Raw genomic sequence first — 25,199 nt, forward strand, 5'->3', positions numbered from 1 at the left:
TGTATTTGCTATGAACACCAATTACAATCTATGCCACAAGTTTTACATTGTGAAATTTAATAGAAAATGATACAAATGTTGTTGTTTTTTTTGTTTTGGTTTTAAATAAGCATTTGTGGACCAGGGGTGCTCACCCAAATTATGTTATTTCACACCAAACTCAACAGTAAAATCACTACAGTAGATAGTTGCACATGATTTTGTTTTGCTTGATCAAAGTTAATCATGAACCAGACACAGCAAATGTACAGTAGAATGGTCTAGGTCACAATACTCCCAGGATTCAATTAGCCATCTTTCTAATGAACTGTTAACCTGGCAAGTACTGCAATCTGTCCTGAAATATTCCACCAATATGCCTTGATGGGGAGAGGGAGAGAATATAGAACAAAGTATCTTAAAATCTGGGCAAGTTTGGCCAGTAGTCAGGGGCAAGAGATCGGGGCTACATTTTCAGAAGCAGCCTCCAGATCTGAATTTATAAAGTGATGTGATATTTCAGACTCTGGGTTCAGACTTGCAAGTCTGTTGTTTTAAACACCTAATCAATTTGCATGCATAGAATCCCTTTGGTGCATGCATATCCAAAGTTTTAAATACTCACAGCAGTGGATAAAAATACCAACTCTGGGTTGAGGCTGAGAGAGAGAATTTGGCCCCAGACTTCCAGCATTCATAGCTGTGCATGTTGTTTAGTTTTTAAAGGTGCTTGCAATTAGCCTTTGAAATCAGATTTGCCCTGGTTTGCATGGGCATTTGGATAGCAGCATTGAGCGCTTACCTGTCTCTTCCTTTCAGTTCCTATTCCAGCAGCTAGGAATGTTGGTGTCTTTTGTGAGGAGCCATATTCGACCCTATATGGATGAAATTGTCACCCTTATGAGAGTGAGTACAACCCTTAGCCTGAACCCCAGTATCCTGGAAGGTGGTTAATTCTGCTTTCCTTTACTGAGCAGGTGGGGTCATTCTTGAGGGAATATCACAGTCACAATGTACCTATCCCCCCAGAAAGAGAGATCAGGGGAGATTAACGAATCTCTGCAGCTGTGTAAGGCAGGGAAATTATTAATGATGGGAGAAAAATATTGATTAATAAAATCTCACTTAATAGTACAATAATAGTTTCTTCTTCTAATCCAGCCTCAGAGATGGTACTCCAGTGGAGGGTATGTGCCATCCTCTTCTTTGGTAGGATTGAGCCTGGGCTTTGCCAGCTACTGCTGAACAGCATGGGATGGAAGCTGGAGCATTGTGATTGTAACCAATGTTTCGCCTGTTGCCCTAAAGCTGGTGTAATAAGCAGTGTTAAATAGGTGGCTTGGGTGTTTTTGTTTTTTATTAAGTTGCTTAAATCAGGGGATTGCCTAATGGAGGAGAAGTTCTCTCTGCAAATTTCACTGTATCTAGCATTAGCCTTATGCTGTCTCCTGGTCCCATACTGCATGCAGCTCAGCTATAGAGAACCTTTTTTATCTTTCTCCTCCAGGACTTCTGGGTCATGAACAATTCTATACAAAGCACAATTATCCTACTTATTGAGCAAATTGTGGTGGCTCTTGGGGGCGAGTTCAAGCTCTATCTGCCTCAGCTCATTCCTCACATGTTACGGGTCTTCATGCATGACAGTAGCCCAGGACGCAACGTCTCTGTCAAGGTGAGCAATCCAACCGGTGAGGTGACATGTTGGGTACTGCCTGTCCAGGAGCATAGTCCCATGGACCCACAGTCTGGCTATACTGAAGCAAGAGGGTGGAATGGCCCTACTGCAGTAATAGCATGGGATAAAGTGGTTCAGTCAGTGCTCAGGTGAACGCCCTGTGCCAGAGCAGCTTCTAACTGGAGATAGGCTTACTTTAAAACATTGCTGTTTCATGACTTTATTAAGCTGGGTGGTATTGGATCATCTTTCTCTCCAGCTGTTGAATGCGATCCAGCTGTTTGGAGCTAACTTGGATGACTACCTGCATTTGTTACTACCTCCCATTGTAAAGCTGTTTGATGCCCCAGATGTCCCACTGGTGGCTCGCAAGTAAGTATCTGCCAACTCTGTCCTCTCTCCTCCACTCTGCCTCCATTCATCTGTGTTCCTCAGTAGCTGCTCTGGTCCTACATGGCACAGATTGCTGATTAGTCCCTCTACAGGCTAGGTTTTCAATAATCAGATGCACGTAGTACTTGTTACTTTATTTAGTTGAGTGCCTCAGTGCTAGTGCTCTGTGTTTCTCAGATGCACTAATAAATCCTAGCTTTCACCTGCCATTGTCTTAGTCATTGCCATATTCAAGCAGTCTTGCAAGTGTTGTCACCAAAAGCCCACTAAACTGCCATGTCTATTTCTATTGTTGCTGATGGCTAAGACATATGTTTATAGATCACTTGTATCTTTATAATCAGCCTTCTCCTCCTATCCTGTCCCATCAATGAAACAGTCCTCCCCTCTTTCTGCTCTGGTTTCAGAGCTGCTTTGGAGACTGTGGACCGCCTGACAGAATCCCTGGATTTCACTGATTATGCTTCACGGATTATTCACCCCATCGTGCGGACCCTAGATCTAAGCCCTGAGCTACGGCCAACTGCCATGGATACATTGTCCTCTCTGGTCTTCCAGCTAGGGAAGAAGGTAATTTCCTTCTTAAGTGTGACAGGTTCCAGAGAGGAGGGAATTTCTTTCATGGCTTTAAAATGGGAGTGTTTAACATGTAGTCAGCCTGGATTTTAGAGAGACAATGCCCAGTTTTGCAGTCTTTCCAGTCAACAATTGTGTATTGCAGTGGGCTTGCCCTTACAGTGTCTCCCCTTCCCGCCCCACCAATGGCTTTTGGTAGCGTGTGTTTTTCAAATCAAGCTCTTTCAGATTCTGCTTCTAGCTGGTCAATGAATTGAAGATGGAATCAGTGGGTATATTTTTGTCTTGGTGAGATTGACTAACTGGCTTTTGACTCCTTCTCCCATATAGTACCAGATTTTTATCCCAATGGTGAACAAGGTCCTGGTGCGCCATCGAATAAACCACCAGCGATATGATGTTCTCATCTGTAGGATTGTGAAGGTGAGCTGGCTTGTATGAATGCAGGCATGTGTGTAGAGTTGGATTCAGGTAGGTTCTGTACTGAAGCTACTGCAGCAGACGACACGTGTAGGCTTCTCGCTGTTGCATGCAGAGTAACTGTTTCCATGTTCTGTACAGCAGACATAATAAGTTGGGTATTTTGAGACTGAAACTGGAAAACTTATCTGCCTTGTAAAACTTAGCCTCCCCGTAGAAAAGTCTCTGAAATGTCTAGGAGGGATCTACAATAGTAGTTGATGTCTTTCCTTCTCTCTCGTATATCTTCTTCACCATTTCCACCCTAGGACCAAGGAAGGATTCTCCTGCTCCCAGTTTACTACAGTAGGTCCCATGGTTCATAAGTCAAGAACTGCTCCATATTTCTCAACATAATTCCATTATTATGTCCTCTGCTGTCACTAGCACAATGTCTTTCTGCAGCTGTCACTGAGACAACTGGAAGTCAGTGGGAAAAGAGGCTGGTTTGTGGTGTATTATTTCACAATGATATGACTGAGTTTAGCTTCTCCATCCTCGAGTGTTGGGAGCCAAGATTTCTTGGCAGCTAGTGCTTATGGGATTGGGATGACCTGAGCTCACAGATGCCAAAGATGTAATATGTTGTTCTGAAAGATCATCCCCCTATCCCAAATCGAGCTTAACAGTTGGGAACTTCTTGAGTTTCCTTTCACACAGACTGGTAGCCTTGAGCAGAAAGTGGGAGGGGAGAGATGGAGAGGGAAGGGCTGTGCACATTAAAGGAGGTCTTAATAGTGGCACGCCTGGCCTTCATTCTGAGCCATTGATTGCAGGGCTACACCCTTGCTGACGAAGAGGAGGATCCCCTGATTTATCAGCACCGAATGCTGAGAAGCAGCCAGGGAGAGACGCTGACCAGTGGCCCTGTGGAAACAGGACCTATGAAGAAATTACACGTCAGCACCATCAACCTGCAGAAGGTAAGTTATGGATTTACCGCAGTAGCTTGCTGCAGAAGGTGGTGGGCTGTCGGTTCCTTGATCAAAGAGTTATGTCTGGAGCATCTGAACATTTTCAGGGCTCTCTTCCATTGCCAGCTGTCAGCCACAAGAGTAGACTTGTCTGGTGTCAGGGGGCTTTCTTTAGAATTCTAAGCTTATAAGCAACTTTGAGGTTCTCTCTTGGTTTTAGAGGATGTCTTGCAAGCAGTTCAGATGCTGGATTGAAAGGGGCCTTGTAGTAATACTAAGGGATCTTTCCCTGTCTCTGAAGTGTTCACAAGACTCCTTGATTCTAAGGAGTGAGCCTTGGAATGGTCTATCACTTACTTCTGGATTTAACTACTTCAGCTCCATTGCAATGTTTTTTTCTACCCTCACTGTCCTCCGGAATAGCTCATTGTTAAAGGCAGCTGTGTAAAGTGCTCTCTGTTCCATGTTAGTTAGTCTTGTTCAAATGAACTCCCTATGGTGCTTTACAGTTCTGTGCATGGATGCATGTCTAGGTATTTGTACGTGTGAGACTATTTAGACCACAGACAAATAGTGACTGACTCAGAGGGAAATAGCAGGAAAGTATTGGCCAAGAATGACAATAATTACTTTGATATGTAGCCCTTTGCTTTAAGCAGTAAGTGCAATGAAGGAACGGGGTTTTACTTACGACAAGTTCATGGCTACCATTCCACTAAATGTAGTGCTTATCCTTGGCACCTCTTCCCAACAGGAGGCATTGGAGCACTTTGGCCAACTTCTGGGTGTTTGCACTGGGTGTTCTCCATCTGCTCTTAGGAGGGCAATAGCACAATTATGATTGGTCACATGAGCAGTATTTGACCATGAGGCTAGATTCAAAAGGGTGTATTTGTGGCACTCCCTCTCCTCATCAGGATGAGGGGCTGAGTTGACCCTGCTGTTCTAATTCTAGACACACGCTAGTAGGTATTTCAAAGCTGATGCTTCACATTGACATGTGACATTGGGTGTGTTTTGCAAAGGAGAGAGAGAGGCTGCAGGTCTTGCTTGTTAAACATTTATCATGAGCGATGGGAACATGCTTTGGGTGGGTTGCTTAGAAATGAGGTTGGATTGTTGCAAATGGCCCTGTGGAAGGAGAACCCCAGCAGGGAATGGAAGAACAGATCGTACCAGATGAGATGTAGAGCTATGGAGTAGAAACCTCTTTTGCTGAAGCCTCTCATCCTCTACTTTGAGCTCACGTCCTGGCACTACACTCAGCAGCTGAGCTGTCTTGCTTTGTGTTTCAGGCCTGGGGAGCAGCAAGAAGAGTCTCCAAAGATGACTGGTTGGAATGGCTGCGGCGATTGAGTTTGGAGTTACTGAAAGATTCCTCGTCACCATCCCTGCGCTCTTGCTGGGCCTTGGCTCAGGCCTATAACCCTATGGCCAGGTACAGTCATTCTGTATTTCCTACCTCTCCTTAATGTGCTTGCAGCAGCAGGCACAAGCCAAATAAACGGTAGGGAAATGGAAACTCACATAAAAGCGGCTGAATTTTACATAGAATTGCCTATTGCTTGGGGAAGGGGGAAGGGGAATAAAATGGTTGGCGTTCCTGACAGGCAGCTCCTCGAGGTGCGATGTTGAGTGGGAGGAGAATTTTCAATATGATTCTGTCTTCTGGTCTTTCCCAAATAATAGAAGGAAAATAAAAGTGAAGCTGGAAAAACAGGAAGGTAGAAAATAGTTTGTAGAGCCCTGCATCTCAGATAAGATGGAATAAACTGCTGTGATTTAATATCATTGTAACCAGTAGGTCTAGGGCGACTTAGTTTTTGTGAGCAGCCGTCTGTTCGTCTCTTCCCTGTGGCACATAATTGTCACTTCATTGGGCAGGAACCTGATACTGTTGTCACAAGAGAGCCACTCGTTTCTAGTTTTGCTTTTTTGATAGAAGTGAATTGTAGCACGCATGTAATGGAAAGGCTGATAGCATGACAAAAGTTTGGGGCTTACTGTGTGGGCAAATATTGTGCAAGTGTCCTTTACAGCTCTGCAAATGCATCTCAGGTCTGTCCTTTAGTATTTCCCTGCTATTCTAGCCCCACTCCCAGAGTGCCCCCATCTTCCCCCCGGTCCCATGTGCACACAGAGCTCTGCCCATGCACTTAATCCTCCCTGCAGCAACCCCTGCTATGCCCCAGTTCTATTCTGTAGTGACCACAGCCTATGGGATAACTTTGTGATGTCAATACATGTCCAGTAAAAATACTAAGGGACATTCTCCCTGCCTCACTAGTTCAGGCTGGAGCCCAGATACAGTATTCACAGCAGAAAGGATAGACACACCCCTGCTATTCCAGTCCACTATCATCATATTGCTTTAAAAGATTTTATTTTTTAAATTTAATCTTGTTGGGTATTTTGTGCTGAAGAAATAAACACAAGAATTTCTCATTCCTGTGCATACCAGCATGAATTGCAGGACTCTGCACAGAAGGAAAATAAAGTGTTTCAAAGCCAGTGCTTAAGCCGTTAAGATCTCTTGTGGTTCTGGGGTCTAAGCATAGTGTTTGGAATAACAAGACTCCTTGCAACCACATGTTTTAATCCTGGCTGCAATCATTCAGCCCTTTGTCCCACTCAGGTAGATAAACTAAGTTCTCTTCAACTTGTGTGAGCCTTTTGAGTTAGATCTTCAAAGCAGAGGTTCTGTGTCAAACATCCTGTCACGCTTTTTCAAGGATCAGGAATCTCTCTGCTTAGCCAAAAAACTCCCACTCCTCACTGTTGTGCAGCAGGCTGCGTAGTAGCTGGCTGCCAGGTACTGTCTTCCACCCCCAGGGATAACTGCAATGACTTTTCTACATGTGGTTCATAAAGCAGGTTGGAAACCTTTGTGCTGAAAGACACTGTGTAAATGTAAGGTAATATTTAATATAGATGATACCAGGAATTTCAAGATAAACTTATTTATATTCATTTTATATCCTATTTTCTCTGCATTAAAAATGAATAAAGCAGCTAATTGTGGGAAGGGTACTAAGAGAGCGAAAGCAAGAGCCTCCCCAGTTATGCATTTTAGTTTTTTATTTAAGGTTTAATATGTTCTTGTAGTGTGTCCCCACATAACCGCACTTAGAATCAACTACAGAAAGAGGGCTGAGGTTGAATTTGTCAGTGCTTTAATCATCTGCTCTCTTTTGAGTCTGGTTTCTGATTTCTAGTACCTCAGCAAGATTCTTCTAGCTGTTAAGCTTCATAATGATCCAAGAAATGCTTTGATTCTCTACAGAATCTCTGAAATAGTTTCAGCAGCAGGCAGAATGCTGAGGCAGCAAGCCTCATATTAGAGAGCCAGTTTTATGTAGAACTCTATCTTAGGATGGTGCAAAGGGTTTGTAAAACCTCTTGTTGGGCCATGACCTGAGGGTCAATCTGCTGGACTAGAAAGGACTCCACCCTCACTTTCACTCCTCATCTAAAGACAAAAAGTAAAATTACTTAAAATATTCTGGTCCACTCATAATAATAATAATTGTCTCCAAATATATCTCCAGAGCACATATGAGCATCCTAACTTCCCTCCTGTGAAGGGAGACTGAGGAAGAGGTGACTTGTCCAAGGCCATGGAAAGAAACTGTCAGAGCTGGGATTTGAACTCAAAAGCTGTGTTCTAAGTATTAGTTAGACTGAAATCCCAAAATGATCTTATATTTGTACAGTATCTCTCACCCACATGGTTCTGAAGGTGCATTACAGACAGATCGCTCAGCCTATATACAGTATGGAAATCACTGAGTGTACTACTGAAATGTCATTACATCTGGGGTGGAACAGAGTAGATATTTAGTGCATGGCAGTACTACACAATGACTTAGGAAGGGCAGTGAAGAATTCCATATCTGTCAAACTTCAAAGGGAATCGAAAGAGGCATAGTGCAGTTATCTGTGTTTGGAATTTGGCAGGGTTAAAATCTCTTACTTAAAAAAAGCCAGGGCATCTTCAGTGACCACAAGTGGCCAGGACCTCAGTTTTGTCATCATGTTGGCTTCCGCGTAGCTGAACACAGGAGCTCAGCCCACAGCAGGAGAACAGAAGTTGGTTTTACAGTGAATGGTTAATTCCTATCTCTAATCCTGTTTTTCCTCCATCCTCAGAGATCTCTTCAATGCTGCCTTCGTTTCCTGCTGGTCTGAGCTGAATGAAGACCAACAGGATGAGCTGATCCGAAGCATTGAGTTGGCCCTCACTTCTCAGGATATTGCAGAGGTGACTCAGACCCTGCTGAACCTGGCAGAATTCATGGAGCACAGTGACAAGGTAAAAGAGAGCCCCTTGTTGTGAGGCGGGGGTGGTTATCCTTACATGCTGTCCTCCTCTCCTGCACACCCACTTGATTTCTGATTCTGACCTGTTCCTCTCCAGGGTCCATTGCCATTAAGAGATGATAATGGAATTGTCCTGTTGGGGGAAAGAGCTGCCAAATGCCGTGCCTATGCTAAGGCCCTGCACTACAAAGAGCTGGAGTTTCAGAAGGGCCCCACACCAGCTATTCTGGAATCTCTCATCAGGTAGCATGACTCTCATCAGTTCTGGTTGTGCCTGACTTCCACCAAACTTCCCCTGCCCGCTGTTGTCATTTACAGTAGACCCACTCTACTCTCAGGCAGCAAAAAGAGCCCTTTGGTGATCCAGAGTGTCAGCCATGGGGTCCGATTTGTAGATTCACAGATTGTTCACTTTCAAGGGGGCATTTGTAGCTTGCAGACTGTGCACACTCACACCTGTTGAGTTCATTTCTCTTTCTGTGCAGTAAAAATTCTGGTGTGAGCCAGCATCCTGGAGTTGCTTATTTCCCTCTCTCAATGAGCTGTAACCTGCTGAAGTTTTGCAGGACACAGTTACGGAAGCAGATCAGTCGGAGTCCTCTGATGTTCCCTGGTTAGGTGTGAGTCCCCAGGTAGTGGCTGAAACTTAGATGAAAAGTGTTTCTGCACCTTAAAGGAAACACAGTCAGTGAACCTGAAGCTCAGCAGCTGAGCAGAAAGCTTTTGGGAAATGAACTTGGCCTTTATTAGTATCTATTGTTGCAGTTGAGTATTTCAAATTGTGCTAAATTGGTGTTTATCAGTGAGATGGCAGGAATTACTGGGTTTAAGGAAAAGGCAGGAATTATGGTGCGTCTCCCACATTCCACCTCCCCCACAACAAGGGATTTTCAACCCTTCTGATTCTGAAGAGTTTTGATCATGAAATCAAGTGCTGTTGTGCAAGTTTGCAGCCAGCCAAAGTGAAATACGCCACAGAAAAGTCTGAATTCCCACCAGTTCATCCAGCCATCACAATGGGTGGTACCTTTTGTGCTCTTACTATTGATACTTAAATGCCAACATTAACAATTTCATTTTTGATTGTCCTACTGGAATAACCAAGCATTGCATTTTGCAGTGTGGCTGAAGTAGTGTTGCTGCACCTTTGGTTTTACAGGATCATGCCCTGCAAGCCTAGCTTGTGGAGTCCATGTGTGACATCCTGTTGTTTTGTGATGATGTAAGGGTCACACTGGGGGAACATGCCACAGCAGCATCATCCCGGTGGAAGCATCAAAATGCCAGGATGCAAAAGTTTCTCTCTAGACTAGATGTACCTGCTTTACCCAAACCTCCCATTCACTTGAAAGAAAGGCTCCACATAAATAATGTTGCTATATTTGCAAACAGTTAATGGAATATTCTTTATATTAGGACATGATACCTTTGCTCATGTTTTTGAAATTAAATTTGAAAGATTAGGAGGAAAGTAAATGGTCATACTCATTAATGAATTGCATGGACTCCAGTAGTATTGTGTTTGGGATGAGCACATTTTCTGTATAACTTGGCCTGGTTGTAGCAGCAAAAGATATTTCAGTATAACAAGCTAATAAATATCTTTGTAATTGACCCTCCTTGCATCTTAAAATATCATCTGCTGTTGAAATGCCTGAGGTCAAGTACAATATAAATTCCACAGATCTTGCCAAAGTTTTCTACAGACTTGCTGTTTTTGCTCATATCTCCCCCAAAGCTGCTGTTGTAACAACATGTAACACCCATACCCTGGTGAATTTTTCTTCTGTACTCTTAAGCTTGAATAATTAGAGGTACTGTTTAAACTGTTGGTTGGTGAGGAATTTTCCAGAGCACGTGTTCATTAGTGGGGGGAAAAATCTGCCATGGCTGCATTACTTTAAAAAGCCATTGTTTATGACATTTGTTCTGCTGTTTTAGAGGCAGCCAATGAAAAGGGCATTTATCAGTCACCTTTACTCTGCTGTAGTACTTGACCTTCCTGTGGTACTTTGTGTCCTACATTTAGGAAATGCTGCAGTAAAGTTAACCAAATGTGAGGCCAACACAGATGGCCTATTAAAGAGATGCGTACTCTCATGGTGAGCAGAGGACTGGGAACCAGGAGCTTTTGTTTATAGCTGACTTGGGTTGGATTTGAACTGGGGAATTAGATTATATTGAGCAAAAATATTAGAGGCATTTGACTCTTTGGCTGCAAAGGGCAGTTTCAGGCTGCAGCCCCAGGGGGTGTGCGCAGCTGTGCAGGGCTGCATTTCTGTTCACTGCCTGGAAAGGTTCAGAGCTGGGCTTGGCTCAGCTTTTCAAAATTCTGCTTGTCCAGCACAAATAACTTCTATTTTTTGGATGGGCAAATAAAATATCACATCACAAGGGTGGTAGAAAAGATTTTGTGTCTAGGCTAGTAAAATTTCATGAGAGCTCTGGCTAAACTGTATTAGCTTGGCAGGGCCAGGCTACCTTTGAAGTGTTGTCTTGAGAATGCACAGCTCTAGAAAGCGCCTCCCTGATTTTTCTCATTTCATATCCGCCCAGACAGCAATAATTTCCAGGAATATTGTCAAATGCTTTTATTCCCCAAGGTCCTATTAGTGTCTCATGATTGACTTATTTTTCAGTAGATTTTAGCCATTATGCCTAGGATCGGTTGTCTAATTTATAACTACCTGGCTTGCTTTATGTGCTGGAATTGGGGTGGGGTGCAACCTTTTGGCCCTCTCCCTTCTGGTTCCAGCTTTGTACTGGCTGAAGTTTGGTTGTTGCCAGCTGGCAACAAATTATCAGCTTGAAAACTGTCAGAAATGAAACGTCTAAAATGCTAGTGACAAAACCAGAGAGGCTGCAGCTTTTATTGCTGCAGCAGGAAGGCCCGGCAATGGGCAGCCTTGACGGTCTGTGATTTCCATTCTCACAGCACGGGCACATCTCTCTCCATTAGGACTCTAAAGGCCGACTCCGGAGGATTGGGTACAGAGAGGCCAGATGAAGTGTTGTTCGCTCTCAGGGCACACCCTCCAGAGCTGTCTGAAAGTCCTGACATGATTAAACGTGGCTTCTTTTTTTTTTTTAAGATTGAAACTGAAGTTGCAGGGCCCTAGATAAATACAGAGGGGAGATGTCTGGAATTCCCCAAATAAGCACCACTTCTCCCCCCTGTGTACCACCATGCCTGCTGTAACATGTGTCCTGGCTCTATAACCAAAGAGGCTGGATCAGGGATCGACCTATCTTGCTTGAAATCGAAACTCCTTGAAATCACAGCTGCAGATCCTGGATGGGTTAACTTGGTCCATCTACCTTGTGAGGGGGATAAGTTAATGTGGGTCAGGCAAAGGGAGAGTCTCTTAGACAAGATCTTGCAAGCAGACCTCTTGTCTGCACTGCAGGAATATTAAAAGTCCCATGGCACTGGTTGTAAGAAGTATAACTTGGAGGCCAAAATCTATCTGTCCTCACCTCCCAGAAAATTGCTGTGCCATGTGCTGTCCACTGGTTGGTGTCACCTTCCACAGATGGCTGTGTTTCTGCAGCGCTGTTTGACTCTAGCTTGTGAAGTACTTTGGGAGGATTCAGGCTCAAAGGCACTATAACCGTTGCGGGTTATAAAACACCTAGGGATTTATGGCTCTTGAGCAGGATTTAGTGAGGTGCCAATGGCAGGCCCTTTGTGATGAGTATGGAAGAAATAGCTGTACTATAGTGGTGAATGCTCTGGAGTTGTCTCTATCAGGCTCTGGTAGAGGTGTAAGGGAAAAGAGGAATAGGTGAAAAGCTGGTGCAAATTCTTTCAAATGCAAATTAGTCGATGCCATTGCAACACCCCGTTTGCAGGTGTTGTGGCCATCTTGCTCTGCAGTGGTGATCATGGCACATCCAAGAGGAGGTCACATAAAAACCCCAAAGGTTTTGCCTTTCAGAACCATTCCTGAAGCAGCAGAGTTCCCCTTGCATGTCCACTCAGTTTATCCCTCTCCACTCTTAGAGATGTTAGCGTGATCGGTGCCTGCTCCTGCATTCAGACCCCTCTCCTTGTTTGTTGTTAATTTGACTTTGCTTGGCCTTCTAATATGTCTGTTCTAGGTGTTCATTATATTTGAACTGTCTGTCCAGTGCCCTGAGTGCTTCTTTGGGAGTGGGAGGGTGAAGACTTCCTAAACATTTCAGGAATCAAGGCTCTTTTGGTGAAGAAATAACCAGAGTTGGACCACGCTTGGAGGTGCAGCTTTGGGGTGAACATCCTGGCTCTCGCCTTCCAGGTGGAAAATGCTGTTGTGGCAGATTGGGGTGGGCAGAGCTATTCAACAACTCTTGGGGCTCTAGCTGCAAACTGAAGGTTTTGTGCCTTGCTGCAAAATGGAAGGCAAAGTAGAATAAGAGCATAATGCAAAACCATTTGCACCAGCCTTCTGTTCCCAACTGTGAAGTAGTGGGACAGCGAGTCTTCCAGCCTCCCTACCTGCTGTGTACACCTGGCCATGTGTTCTGCTGTAAGTTACTTCCCAGAGAATGGCCATGATGTGAGTCACAACTTAGCATCCCGTCCTGCTCTCTATTAGCTTCCATATTTTTCCTTCCTAGCTTGTGTAGAGCTTGATTCAGCTGTTGAGAGATTCAAATTACTGAACTTGTCAAGTATACTGTTCCCAGCCAGCCAAACAGTCATTTCAATTTGAGATGTGGACATTCCTGTGAAAGGATCTTTCCCTGGGGATATATAACTCTTTGTTAATCAATGAATGCTAGGTCCCTCCCTCCTTGCCTGCCTCACTGAAATCCATAACTAATTTTATTCACTGGCTTCCTATTCTTTGTGCTGAGGCTGCACAACTGGAGTCTTGCTTTTAAAGGCTCCAGCACTCGTGCAGAGCAGCATCTGTCTTTGCAACCGTGTTCGGGTCATTGTCTGAAACAAGAAGCCGAGCTCTTTTATTCTCTGGAGAGAATCAGAGACAAGGACACAAGCATGAGCAGGTTTCTTACTGAACTCTGTTAAATCTGCCTTCAGGAGATCACTCAAGGGTGGGGAAATGAGGGCAATGGATTGTTGTAGGGCTTTCAGTAGGACAGAAGGGTACAAGTCTGCAATACGCTATTAAACAATTATTCATTTAAAGGAACTTACTGTTTTCCTATATGGGCGAGCAATATATAGCACATTGTGAGTGCTACTGTCATCAGAATGATAAAGGATAGCAAGGAATCTGTAGCTTTGAGTCCTGTATGTTAGAATTCCACATTGGCTTGGACTAGGAGAAATGTTTCCCTTTGAATTGGTATATGCTCCCCCCCCATCAATGTATGAAGTTCTCTGTGGCGTGAGGAAGGGCACAGCCTCTTGAACAAGTTGCTTTGGTCTTTATACGGTGGATTTTTAAACTCTCTGAAGATGCTTGCTTTTAGATTTATGCTTTCACCTTTGTTTACCTTACAGATATTTTCTTCCATGCAGCATGCTATACTATTTTTGCCCTCTCTGCAATGTGCTTTCATCCCTTTGCCTCTCTTGCATCCCCTAGGATGCTTCAGAACTAGATGTATTCCCCTTTCCTGATCTTAATCCCTCTGTAAGAGTGTTTGTAACAAACAGCAAGTTAAGGAACAAGACTTGAAGAAAACAGGTTTAAAAATGAGAGAGAGTCTATTACAGATATGGAAAAGTTTGGTATAAAAAAAAATCCATTACACAGACTGCATATTTGTATACAATGCTGTTCCAATGCACAGTATCAATAGTCAACATATATAAGGCATTTCCCAGGAAACCTTTATCTCCCATTCTGCATAAGACAGAAAATTTTAATTAGGCTCAAGCTCTGTTTTTGTAAAGTGAATAAAAATAGATATATTAACTATAACCATCTTTTTATACATATTCAAGCAGTGGTGTTGCTGCCCTTTTTTAACCATCTTTTTCAAGACACTCTTATGTAAGCAAATGGAATGTGCTGGTTTTCAATGTGGAACTTTTAGGCAATGCTTACAAAAAGTAACCCTCCAAAACAAACCTGGAAATTCCCGGGTATGGCATCCCACCAGCAAGCGAGGATTTTTGTACATTTCTAATTTCCCTTGGCACTTGAGGATTTTCTGGCTTCCATTAGAGCTCTGCTCCCAGATGCATTGCTTTGAACTTTCAATACCGTAATGAAAGGAATAACGTGCTCCTTTTCTCCCACCCCGTCGCTGACATGTGGGCAGCACTGCAAACTTTACTAGGTGCCTCTTCTGGTGTATTTTGCCTTTCTCTAAAGCATCGAATACTGGTTAAAGCTGGTAGCAATACAGTGTTCTTCATGGACCAGCCGTCTGATCCAAGGTGAATAATCCTATGCTTGTAAACCATAAAGCAGAGTGTTAAATATTTCCCACATCTGGATTCTCTTTAAGTAAAAACAGAAAGCTAAAAGCATCTGGAAGTTCAGGATCAAGCATCATAAAATAGAGATTCGATGGAGTAAAGCTTTAAATACAACTTGGGTTCCAGTGACAACACAAACCACTCGAGATTGCTTCTCTTAATGCATAATATTCTCCAGGATCCTTTGCTGTATTAGAGCCACACATAATCTCTATATTATTTGATCCCTTGTTTACTAGCACTTCCATTAACATGCCTTTTTCCAATTAAACATTAAAAGACCCTTCCCCTCCCCCCCCCCTTGTGTTTTGGACTACAGTGTCAATGTTAAAAAGCTTCTGGCTATGTTTGCTCCCTGTTCGCTCCTGGTCTTGCTGATAGTATGATGAGGTGGCACAAAATGGCCCTTCTGTGTTCCAAGAGGAACACTAGTAAAGTTGAAAATCAGTTCATTGCAACTCAGAGAGTTGCATCCCAGTCCCTTGTGTGCTTTCTAGTATAGATCTCCCACCTCCACATAGCCTAGAGCAGATGGGACTTGAGGTCTTTCCCAGAAAGTACTCTTCCTGGAAGTATAGTCTTGCATGGGTGTTTTCCTGTGACTAGTGGCCGGAAAGTGGTGATGAGACTTCAGGAAAGAGCAGGTGCAACATGCAATTGCCTAAAGTTTCAACCTAGCTTTTCCTGCATGGGGAGAATGGGGCAATTAACATGCACTGGAGGAACATCTCATTGTGGATATTTCTAAGTTGTTTGAAGGGTTTGAAATAAAAGCCCCTTTCCTCTGTTTCTTGGGTCTTAGTAGAAACTATCTTCCTTGGCAAGATTTGTATTCACTCTTAAAATCTAAATGCTACAGAGATGGCAAAAAGGAGGGTAAAAGCTGCATTTTTCCTAAACTCTAACTGGTCAATCAATAAGGCACTGTAAGTCCCAGTGCTAGTGTAACCACAACATATCTTTCCTGAAGCTGCTGCTACTGCAGGATGTGCCTATTCTAACATAGTGTGTATCCTGTTGGGGAGAGAGTGCCTTAAGAGAAGAGAACTGGGCTGAGCCATGGTAATGTTGGTGCCTTTCCTCTCTCCTATGTCTGCCTCAGAACTAATGTGTGATGCATAGTCAGTGTATATAGCCCTTGCATTCGCACACTTTCTGGATGAAGTAAACCATTTCAGTGGCTGGTTTTGAGATTCCAGGCTGTTTCCCCTCAGTGCAGCAGTGTCACCGTAGCTTTACAATTGAGTGTTGGTTCCCCCTAGGGTTTGAAGTCCTCTGGCCGGATCTTCATCTCGACTCTTTTCAGGGAGTAAGTTGAGCCGTGCCAGCCATACCAGGTGATTCCATCCATGTTTTTGGTGTTTTCCCCTTTGCGGTAGTAAACCCCATTCAGGTTGGAGTCTGTGCAGCAATTGTACCAGTATCCACCTTGCAGGAAACAAACAGAGAAAGCCTTTGTCTACCATTTAGTTTATGCTGGCGTTCTGTGTTCAAGATTTGAACAATTGTCCCTTTGCAGGGAAGGAGTGGGAGAGGGGCCAGGGTGCAGAATTCATTCTGGGAACCTGTGCCCTTGGCATCTCTCATTACATTGGGACAGGAGCTAAATTCAAAACACACTGACTGGTGAGCCCTTCTTTGAAGAGTTCAGACATGCAATGAACAGGGCAAATCACCAAGGTGATGTAGCCAAAAAAGTCCAGTGTCTCTTCGTTAAAGTTCTTATCTGAGGCACTTGATGCACCCTTGAAAGTTTCCTCTCCATTTCTTCCCTTTCTCCCTCTTTGAAAACAAAAGGTCAGCGGAGGACACTGTTCAGTGTTCTTAGCTAGTTGGCTCTGGTATGCATCTGAATGCAATTTGTCTGAGGGTTTACTTTGCAACTAAGGCAACAGTAAAGTATAACAGCTGAATTCAGAAACATTTCCCTTAGGGGCTATAATTGCTTCACCATACAGCCTACAAGAGGTGAAGCTTATCCCTCTACATATAGGGGTGGTGTTAAGACATTTAAAATAAGAGTGAGTTGCAGTGAGTTCAAAAGCATTCAGTTACCTTGGTGATGAGCACAATATAAAAAGCTGAACAGAATATTCCATCTAGAGACTCTCATTACAACATGAATGGAGTAGAGCTCAAGGTGCATGAACCTCCAGATGAAAATAATTCTACAAGTCACTGCAGCCCATATTTTATACATAATCTTGCATTTATTTAGTACCTTCCATCTGTAACTGAATATAAAGAATACACAGGGATAATTTCACCCACCTCTGGGATAGCCAAGCAGATAATTGATGCACAGTACACTTTAACTGTGTAAGTAGGTCAAGTATTGGCCAAAAACACCAGGGCAAACCCTGATTCCTGTGGAAAGTGCAATGGGATCACTAATGTCTATAACACACATTGTGGCTCTGAGTAGATCCCATTTCAAATCTCCAACTGCCCAGGTAACTGACATATGCATATTCCAGAAACAGTCATCAGTTCACTGATCTGCCATCAGAATGTTAACAACTTAAAACAATTGATTAGTCTCACTCTGTAATCATGATGCCATCCGTATGTTGCATAGCGTGGTTCATTCAAACACTTGTAGAGGAGGAGTCTATGCCTTACCTTTACGGAACTTGGCACAGTGATCCACGCACTTGTCGTTGTCCTTGTCCTTGGTGCTGAAGGCTGTGTTGTTGTGGTACCTTAGGGAGTCATGCCCTGTGTTGCCGGTGTAGTTCCCCAGGAAAAGGCGGTAGCTATTCAACTCATTGCTCAAGGTGAACTGGTTATATTGTGCGTAGCGGATGTTGCCTTCCCAGTCCTGCCACGGGGGATTAGAGGGGTGAAGAGGAAACAGATTCTGGTTTTTAAAAAAAGGCAGACTTTGGCAGCTGTGTTTACCTGGGATGCATGCCTCTTCTCTGCACAGGAATGGCAGCTGAGTTTTCAATGGTCATTTCTCTTTTAAAATAGAGACTACAGACTAGACTGCAGGAACTCCACTAAGGCAAACTGGAATGAACAAATTTTCACTTAGCATAGCAGGCTGGTGAATTACCAAGGCATCATGTTTGCTAGGTGGTCTGCATTGACATTAAGTTCTATATGCAGAAATCTGATACGCTTCCTTTCCATCCAACAGCCTTATCTTAAATGTGGGCTAACTCAAGTTGATTTTTCCTCCCTCAGGAGTGGCGTTTAGATTCTATGGAAGCCCCACAAACCACCATTTTGTCGATTACCCCATACCCATCTCCCAAGGCCCTACACTTACAGCTGCCATTCTTCCAGCCATGACCTGGCCTGATTAATAACTCACCAGCCATTAATAGACAGGAGAAGTTGCTGCTGGTTAATGCAAAGCACTCGTTCCTCCCCATGTGCTGTCTCTGGAGCACTCCTGCCCAAAGAAGTGAGTTTGAGTCCCTCCAAGCTGTAGTTGGATATCCCTATAAGATGGTCAGCAGCATAATCCCTCTGCCCTGTGCTATGACCCTTGTTCACCTCAGTGATGGGCAAAATTCATCTGAGAATCCTTTAGAGCCTGTGGCTCACCCAAGATCCAATCTGTAGCCCCATGAAGGTTCTATTACACCAATAGTAAACACTGGGGAATATGCTTCTGTCATGCCAGGTCTCTCTCATGTTAGTCTCTCTAATCTAAATATGCAAATCCTTTAGCCCTGCATTGCTGTTAAGAGATTGCACTTTCTACCAAAGAACCACTATGCACTAGAAGCTTTTACTGCTGGAAGTGAGAACCTGTGAATTACCTCCAGCTCTACTCGCAGCATGGTTGGGCGTCTGGAGAGCCGATAGATATTTTCATTCCCTAGCCAGAAATCTCCCCGGATGTTGCCAAATCCTTCCTTGTATTGTTTCCAATCTCTGTTGAAAGAGATCAGGCCAACTTTGCGCCTCTGGATGATGGTCCAGCCACCACCATCTGTCTCCATGTCGCAGTGCACCTGGAGCAAGAGAGGATGCAGTGCCAACCAGTCACAAGGGTTACAGGGTCCCACTTCCAATTTCACTGTATACAAGATCATGAAGCGGGGCAGTACTCTCTCTGCACCAGACCCCATCTGTCAAGGGAGTGAGTTGGTCTGTGCAAAGAGGCCCGAAAAACCTATTTGGTCTGAACCTTTCTCTCTAATATACCCTCTCCATCTCTACAATATAAGATCCTGTAGGGACTTTAAATGTAATATGCCATTTCCCTCCCTCCGACACTGTAAAAACTGGACTTCAGTATAAGTGTTTTCAGAATGTACAGCATTGAAGAAGCTCTTCTAGAACCAAAAGCGTGTACTTTGTATGCATGGCATCCTCACCTCTAGGTCGGGGCTCCCCAAGAATTCATCAGGAGGCAGCTTGTAAACCCCAGAGATTCTATAATTCTTCTGGTAAAGGGATGAGCAGTCATAGACAGCATCTGCTTGAATCAAACACAGGAAGTAAGATGCTGATCAGGAGAAGGACCACCTACTGCAGATGTATGTCCTCAAAGGTTTTAACACAGTTCTTGAGATAAACATTCAAAGGGGCCATTTTGTTGCATCTCCAGTGAAGTGTGAAAGAGTGAAGAAAAATCTGCCTGGGGTGTGATGTGTGCATGGAACAGCTCATCTCACCTATCGATGAGCTGTATGGCCTCAGTATTGGTGCTGGTCAGGTTTGCATGTGAGACAGAGAGGTGGCAGCGTTGGAACATGAGGTGCTTTCTGTGGGATTGCTAAGCCTTTTGTCTTCAGCCCCAAACAGAAAATACTCCTCACAGGAACTCAAAAGCCCATGAAATGAGACCGCACTTGTTAAAAATGAGAGAGATGATCAGGCTGGTGCTGGATGGGTGGTTATGAGGCCTTGAAGCAAATTGCAAAGCCCCATTGCATGTATAGGGCTAGGTACGGTATTAATTCTAGCACACAGGAAAGAATGCTGAATGTAATTTAGTCCTCTCTGGCTTGGTTATAAAATATACAAGGAAATGGCTTTGTGCTTGGCTCTGGGGGGCAGCGGTCACACTTTACAGCTTGCAGTCTTGCCTTTTTCTTCTCCCAACCATCAGGCGGTGGGGATACTTTGAAAGCAGCATTTTTGAGAGGGAGGAAGTGTCAGGCGCTCAATAGCGACCCCTCTGGCCAGCTCTGAAGTGAATCGGGGGGCTCCTTGTGCCTGAAGCCCTTGTGTGGTGGCCATAGTCTTGGGGCCCAGATATGGTAGGGTGAGGGAGACTAAAATGGGGAGCTCTGAAGAGCTCTATTATGGATCTCGGGAGGAAAGGGCTAAGCGTAGAGGACAGAGATGCTGTGCTATACAGGAAACTAATGGCTTGTATGTGTAACTAGCAGAATCAAAACAGCATCCTTTGCCTGTTATCTTTATAGTCTCCTAATCTCTTACTGTAGTACACAAAGCTCCAGCCTTCACAGCCATTTCTGTTTTGTATTAAAATTACCAGTGTGTTAATAAAAGTTCCATGCTGGGGAATGAGCATATACGTTCATTGCCCCTTCATACACAGGTCCCTATCTGACAGAATGGCCAGGCCAGCTGCCTGTTCTGATCATGTGATGGGGCAGATGAGCTAAGTTTGTGAAAAAACACATTGCACAATAGTTTCTGTATCACGGTTTGCGATGGGGGGATGGCATTTAGCTCATCTGAATCTGTCTTGCCAGCCCCCCTTCCTCTCTGGATAGGAGCTGATTGAGGGCAGGTGGTACACACAACTGCTTTTATGGGAGGGGAGAGAAGCTAGCTGGAGTAAGGATTTATCCCTCCTAACAGTTTTTTCAGTATATTGCAGGGTGAATGACTTTCACCTGGTGGCATGAATTCCCTGCATCTGGCTGCTCAAGTCCCTACTTGGCTGGTTTTCTCTGTGTGCTGCTTTATTTTACAGAACCACATTGCGGCGTTACTATACCCCGATGAGACTCATTACGGTAAAAACTTTCCGTTTATTTAAGACAATATAAATAGTGAGCAGTGTTTCCAAACTAACGACGTTAAACCTTTTCCTTAAGCAGAATTTAGTAAACACTGACGGTTTAAGATTTTTTTTTTCCCGTTGCAAAACAGACCCAGAATTAAGGTGTTTAGCACATACGATCACCGCAGGTAATAGTAGTCTTTATAGGGAAGTTTAACCTTGTTGGAATGATCTCCCTTTGGAGTAGACTTTCCCCAGCATATGCAAAGCAAATGTGCTGTGAAACTTTCCTGCGTCGCTATACCAGGGAAGGAGGGAAAATTTTAAGCTATTGAAATGTGTTTGTTATATCAGGGATTTTGCATAATCTACAACCTTGGATTTCTGAGAATTATTATTCAAAAGATGTCTTTTTTTTTATTGGATTCTGGCTCAGACAGGCGTAAAGATGGTATTGCATCTGCAGTGGTGGTTAGAAGTGCCTCCAGTTGTTTAACTAACCCCTGATCCCCTACCAGTGTTCTAGATGATATGGGCATATTATTGCCAGAGGCTTTCCCACACAAACTGACTGCCTGTCTGTTCAGATTGGGGGTGGGGGGAGAGATGTATTAAATGAGTCCATCCCGCTGCAATTGCAGGATCTGTTCTGCTTCCCCAATTCTTGACAGAGAGCAGATCTGATATCAAACTGATAACTGGATCTGTGGATTTCTGGCCAAATAAACCTGGCATCTTTTTGAGCTGTTGTGTCTGCAGAAGCGCACTGGGTATATTGGCAGTCAGTAGGCACAATCACCAGCTTTGTTAATGGGACATGCTAGCATAGGTTAAAAGTTGGTGGTTAGTTGGAGTTCTGCATTAAGAGGCACATCTGGGAGCTTAGAGGCTCCATCCTTACCAGCTGAGGTTTGTGTGACCATCTGGGCTGCCTGCAACTGCATGATGTCTATCTGGCTGTTAATTTCGGAGTACTTGCTCTCGGCACCGATGAGCCGGGTCTCCATCTGCTTGGTGCTCCCTTCCAGCTCCATCACCTTCATAACCACATTCACCCAGTCGTCTTCCTGCTTTTTGCTCAGCGCCCCCAACATGGTGCTCAGGTTGGCTATCTGCAGCTTGAGCTCTTTCATCTCATTGCAGCAGCCCATCATTTTGAGCTGGGTGTTCCCGTTGGTCGTTCTCTTCTTGGGAGACTTCTGCAGCCACGCTGGGTAGATGGCCAAGGACAAGGTGATAACACAGAGCCATGCTAGTTGCATAGTGACTTTCAATGGCATTTTTCCTCTCTGCAGTGAGAATTCTGGAGTTCTCTGACTGAGTCCACAGCAGGGGCACAGATGAAACTCCTCTGAAAGTGCTGCAGCACGCTGGTGCCCTAAGTCTGTTTCTCTCCCCGTCTCTCTCAGTGAAGGTGGAGTCTAAAGGGGACTTCGGCAGCCCTTTCCTGTAGGAGTCTGTGCATTCTGGAAGTCTCTATCTCTCAGCATCTTAAATATCTTTTCTCCTGTGTACCTCCACCCCCCTGCAGCCATACACAGCATTCTAGCCCCTCCCAGCTAATCTGTTCATATCAAGTGCCTTCCAGCTGAAATCAACACAGACTTAGGCCAAAAAAGGGGTGGAGGGGGGGAGACTTCCCTCCACTCACCTCTGCCCTGTGGGGTGGGACGGAGGGTTAGGAATTCATGGGAGTTTCCATTTGGGTTTTAGCCCTTTCAGTGACCTAAGTCTGGCATGTCAGAGAACGTAACAGCTTTAGAGGTCCAGGACATGAGGGCTTTCTAGCAGGGATGATTTTGTAGCAGTTTGAACAAGGTGACTCTCGTGGGGAATGATCCTAGGTTTGACAGTCATATTTAAAGTATTCCCCATGAGCTGTATCTCTTCGGTGCTTTTCCGTTTTGGTTTGGTGCAGAGACCATTTTAGCAATTTCATTCTGTAAACAGCTAATCCTCCTCTCTCCAGAGGATCCGTCATTCCTGGAGTATGAGTCTTGTAGGATTTGGAACTGTTCACTTTAGAGAGGAGATGACCAAGAGGGAGTATAGAATGATGACTGTATAGAGCAGGTAAATCATGTGCCTCTTTTTACCCATTCTCATAATACAAGAACCTGGGACGTTCTTGGACATTGAAAAGCAGCAAATATAACACTGACAAAAGGAAATACTTTTTTTTACCCAACATATGATTAACCCAGTGAGCTGATATTGAGGCCAGAATTCTAACAGGTTTTTGAAAAAGAATTAGACATTTATGTGGATAAGTAGAGCATCCACAGTTTTATATATAATATAGGATTAAAAATAATCGTATTAAACCCTCATAGTTCAGGATGTAAACCACGCATTAGCTGTTGGGATTAGGGAGAAACTTTCCCTACGACAGATTATTCCATAATTGTTGTCCACAAGGATTGTTACTTCTTCCTCTGAAGCATCTGTCCTGGCTGCTGTTGGAGGCAGAATAAGGGAATAGATGGAGCACGTGGTTGATTCAGTCTGGCTCCTCCAATGGTAAATGTCATGGATGCCTGTTTTTTTAAAAAATCAATCAATCAGTCTCGCTTTTGCTCGGTAGGAAGAAAGTGCGAAAGACACAATTGAGCCATCTTGTCCCACGTGGAAGTCACTCACTGTTAGTCTCTAAGGTGCCACAAATACTCCTCTTCTTTTTACGGATACAGACTAACATAGCTGCTACTCTGAAACCTGTCACTTTTCTAAGAAAGAGCTAGGATACGTGGTGATAAAGCAATTAACCTAATTAAAACCTTACTAGTCCCTGATGCATCTTGGACCTATGGAAACGTAACTTGCTCCAGCACTCAGCTTTTACTTCTCAGCCTTGTTAAACTTACTGCTAGAGGTTTTGTTTGTAGGGATGGATGAATGTCCCAGCCAGCTAGTAACTTTTCAGCAAAGCAGCAGTGGTGTCCTGGCAGGGTTCAGAAAAGTGGGAAGATAAAAGCATCAGAGCGTTTGCAGAGATGAAGCATGGTGACACATTGCTGCAGACGCCCGAGAGCAGGGGTAGAGATCTCTGAGCATGTAGCATGGCTATCTTGGTGGCTGACCCATCCTGTGTGCTGTGCTCAGGGCACACTTCTGCCATCTGAGGCATCAGCAGGCAAGGCTCCCACATGTTTCCAGTGACCTAAGATGACACCAGACTCTGTCAATCAGGAGTGACAGGTATTTTTCTTTGAAAGTACAGCGGCTCCCTCTCCTGATGAGTGTGTTGGCTGTTGCTTGTTTTCTGTTGCTGGCATTTCAAGAGCCTTCCATAGCAAAATTGTGTTTTATACCACAAACCAGCATGTGCCCCACATGCAGACCAAAAGCCTGACCTTTTTGTTCTGCATGTAATCCTGTCTGAGCCCTCTTCTAGCCAGAGCTTCTGTCTTTCCCTGGGGGCAAATTCTTGTCAGGCTGTGTGTGACAAGAAACATGTTTTTGTCAAAAGCAGAGACCAATAGTCAAGTAAACTGGGTTCTTGGTTCTCTCTCTCTCTCTCCCTCCACAAAAAAAAAAATAAGCACACTCCCGCTTGTGTCCCTGCTGTGGTCAAACCCTTGGCGTTCTTTTGGAATTCTAACAGCCTCTTTTATTTTTTCTAAGCAGTTTTGAAAGCTTTGAAAGATCGGGGTGGTCAGTCCTAAAATAGAAGTGAAGCCTGTCAATGATTTGCTACCCTCTGACAAAGGGACATGGCCTACCTTTGTTGCTGTTCTGCCCCCCTGAAGCTCATTTTCATTTTCAAATGCTCTTAGCTCCTGACTACATCTTTATGGCCACCACAGTATATGTATCTCAAAAATTGGGGACAGGGTATAGGCAGTGGAGGGGCACTTGCAGTCCCCAAGGGACACTGAAATACATCCTCCTGTTTTCAGCACTGAAGTAATAAAAGGACTCAATGTTCAGACAAATTCTTGCCTTCAGTCAGGAGTTCTAATACAGAGGAGAAACTGGTCCAATGTGAAGGCATTAGACTAGAAGACAGGAGACCTAGGTTTTATTTCTGGTCCTGCCCCAGGGCTCTCCCCTCTGTGGCAAGTTACTTCATCGCTCTTTGACTCAGTTTCTCTGTCTTTAAAATGGGGATGATACTGCATTTGCTAAAGCACTTTGGTGTCTATACTGTACAGGAGCTAACAAGGAACAAGTCTTGGTAGACAAGAACAGAGAAGAGGGCAAGCCTAGGAAAATTGCCTTCATTACATCTGAGGAAGCTTTAGAGAGATTTAGACAGGAATTGTGAGCTTTTAGGGGAGAAGCTCAGTTCTTAACTTTAATTGGGCTTGCTTTCTTAGTAAATATTTGAAAGATGAAGCCTTTGTTTGAAAAACTGAGTAGCAATCTCTAAAGCAGCAGCAGCTGCTGCTGCTCAGTGCCAAGCGGTATCCTGTATATTAGAGGCTGGTACCACTATCACTTATTGGAGAATCCCATAAAGAGGAGACGGTTTGTATATTGGAAGTGTGGAGTGTACTGGATACAACTCATGAGTGAGGGGAGCTCTTCTCCAAACTCATGGGCAGTTTCCAGGTTTATTTT

At 44.1% G+C, this 25,199-nt stretch overlaps 2 protein-coding genes across 9 annotated transcripts in view; one reads left to right on the top strand and one right to left on the bottom strand.

Moving 5' to 3' along the window:
* Nucleotides 1-25,199, top strand: part of MTOR (mechanistic target of rapamycin kinase) — a 103,845-nt gene that overhangs the window by 19,849 nt on the left and 58,797 nt on the right. For all 8 annotated transcript variants that reach the window (XR_006276353.1, XR_006276351.1, XR_006276352.1 and 5 more), the window contains 9 exons: nucleotides 799-885; nucleotides 1,487-1,654; nucleotides 1,917-2,029; nucleotides 2,458-2,620; nucleotides 2,957-3,049; nucleotides 3,862-4,008; nucleotides 5,295-5,437; nucleotides 8,149-8,311; nucleotides 8,417-8,562. Coding sequence is in view for 5 of the 8 variants with exons in the window: in XM_038377038.2 (XP_038232966.1) it covers nucleotides 799-885; nucleotides 1,487-1,654; nucleotides 1,917-2,029; nucleotides 2,458-2,620; nucleotides 2,957-3,049; nucleotides 3,862-4,008; nucleotides 5,295-5,437; nucleotides 8,149-8,311; nucleotides 8,417-8,562 (1,223 nt within the window). In the remaining 3 variants the exon portion in view is untranslated. The remainder of the gene's footprint in view (nucleotides 1-798; nucleotides 886-1,486; nucleotides 1,655-1,916; nucleotides 2,030-2,457; nucleotides 2,621-2,956; nucleotides 3,050-3,861; nucleotides 4,009-5,294; nucleotides 5,438-8,148; nucleotides 8,312-8,416; nucleotides 8,563-25,199) is intronic.
* Nucleotides 15,014-22,129, bottom strand: ANGPTL7 (angiopoietin like 7). The gene is made up of 5 exons (XM_043499988.1): nucleotides 21,538-22,129; nucleotides 19,033-19,133; nucleotides 18,472-18,666; nucleotides 17,321-17,519; nucleotides 15,014-16,126 (listed from the first exon to the last, which is right to left on the bottom strand). The coding sequence occupies exons 1-5, from the start codon at nucleotides 21,914-21,916 to the stop codon at nucleotides 15,957-15,959; spliced, it is 1,044 nt and encodes a 347-aa protein (XP_043355923.1). The 5' UTR covers nucleotides 21,917-22,129; the 3' UTR covers nucleotides 15,014-15,956.

Source organism: Dermochelys coriacea, chromosome 18, assembly GCF_009764565.3.
Source record: "Dermochelys coriacea isolate rDerCor1 chromosome 18, rDerCor1.pri.v4, whole genome shotgun sequence".
In the NCBI taxonomy this organism is placed as follows: Eukaryota; Metazoa; Chordata; order Testudines; family Dermochelyidae; genus Dermochelys; species Dermochelys coriacea.

What these genes read in the sequence shown, in the direction of transcription:
- ANGPTL7 (XM_043499988.1), bottom strand. Translation starts at nt 21,916, where the DNA reads ATGCCATTGAAAGTCACTATGCAACTAGCATGGCTCTGTGTTATCACC. An exon ending in GGTCACACAAACCTCAGCTG is followed by an intron (nt 19,134 to 21,537) that starts GTAAGGATGGAG and finishes TGATTCAAGCAG; the next exon opens with ATGCTGTCTATGACTGCTCA. An exon ending in TGCTGCGAGTAGAGCTGGAG is followed by an intron (nt 17,520 to 18,471) that starts GTAATTCACAGG and finishes CCCCCGTGGCAG; the next exon opens with GACTGGGAAGGCAACATCCG.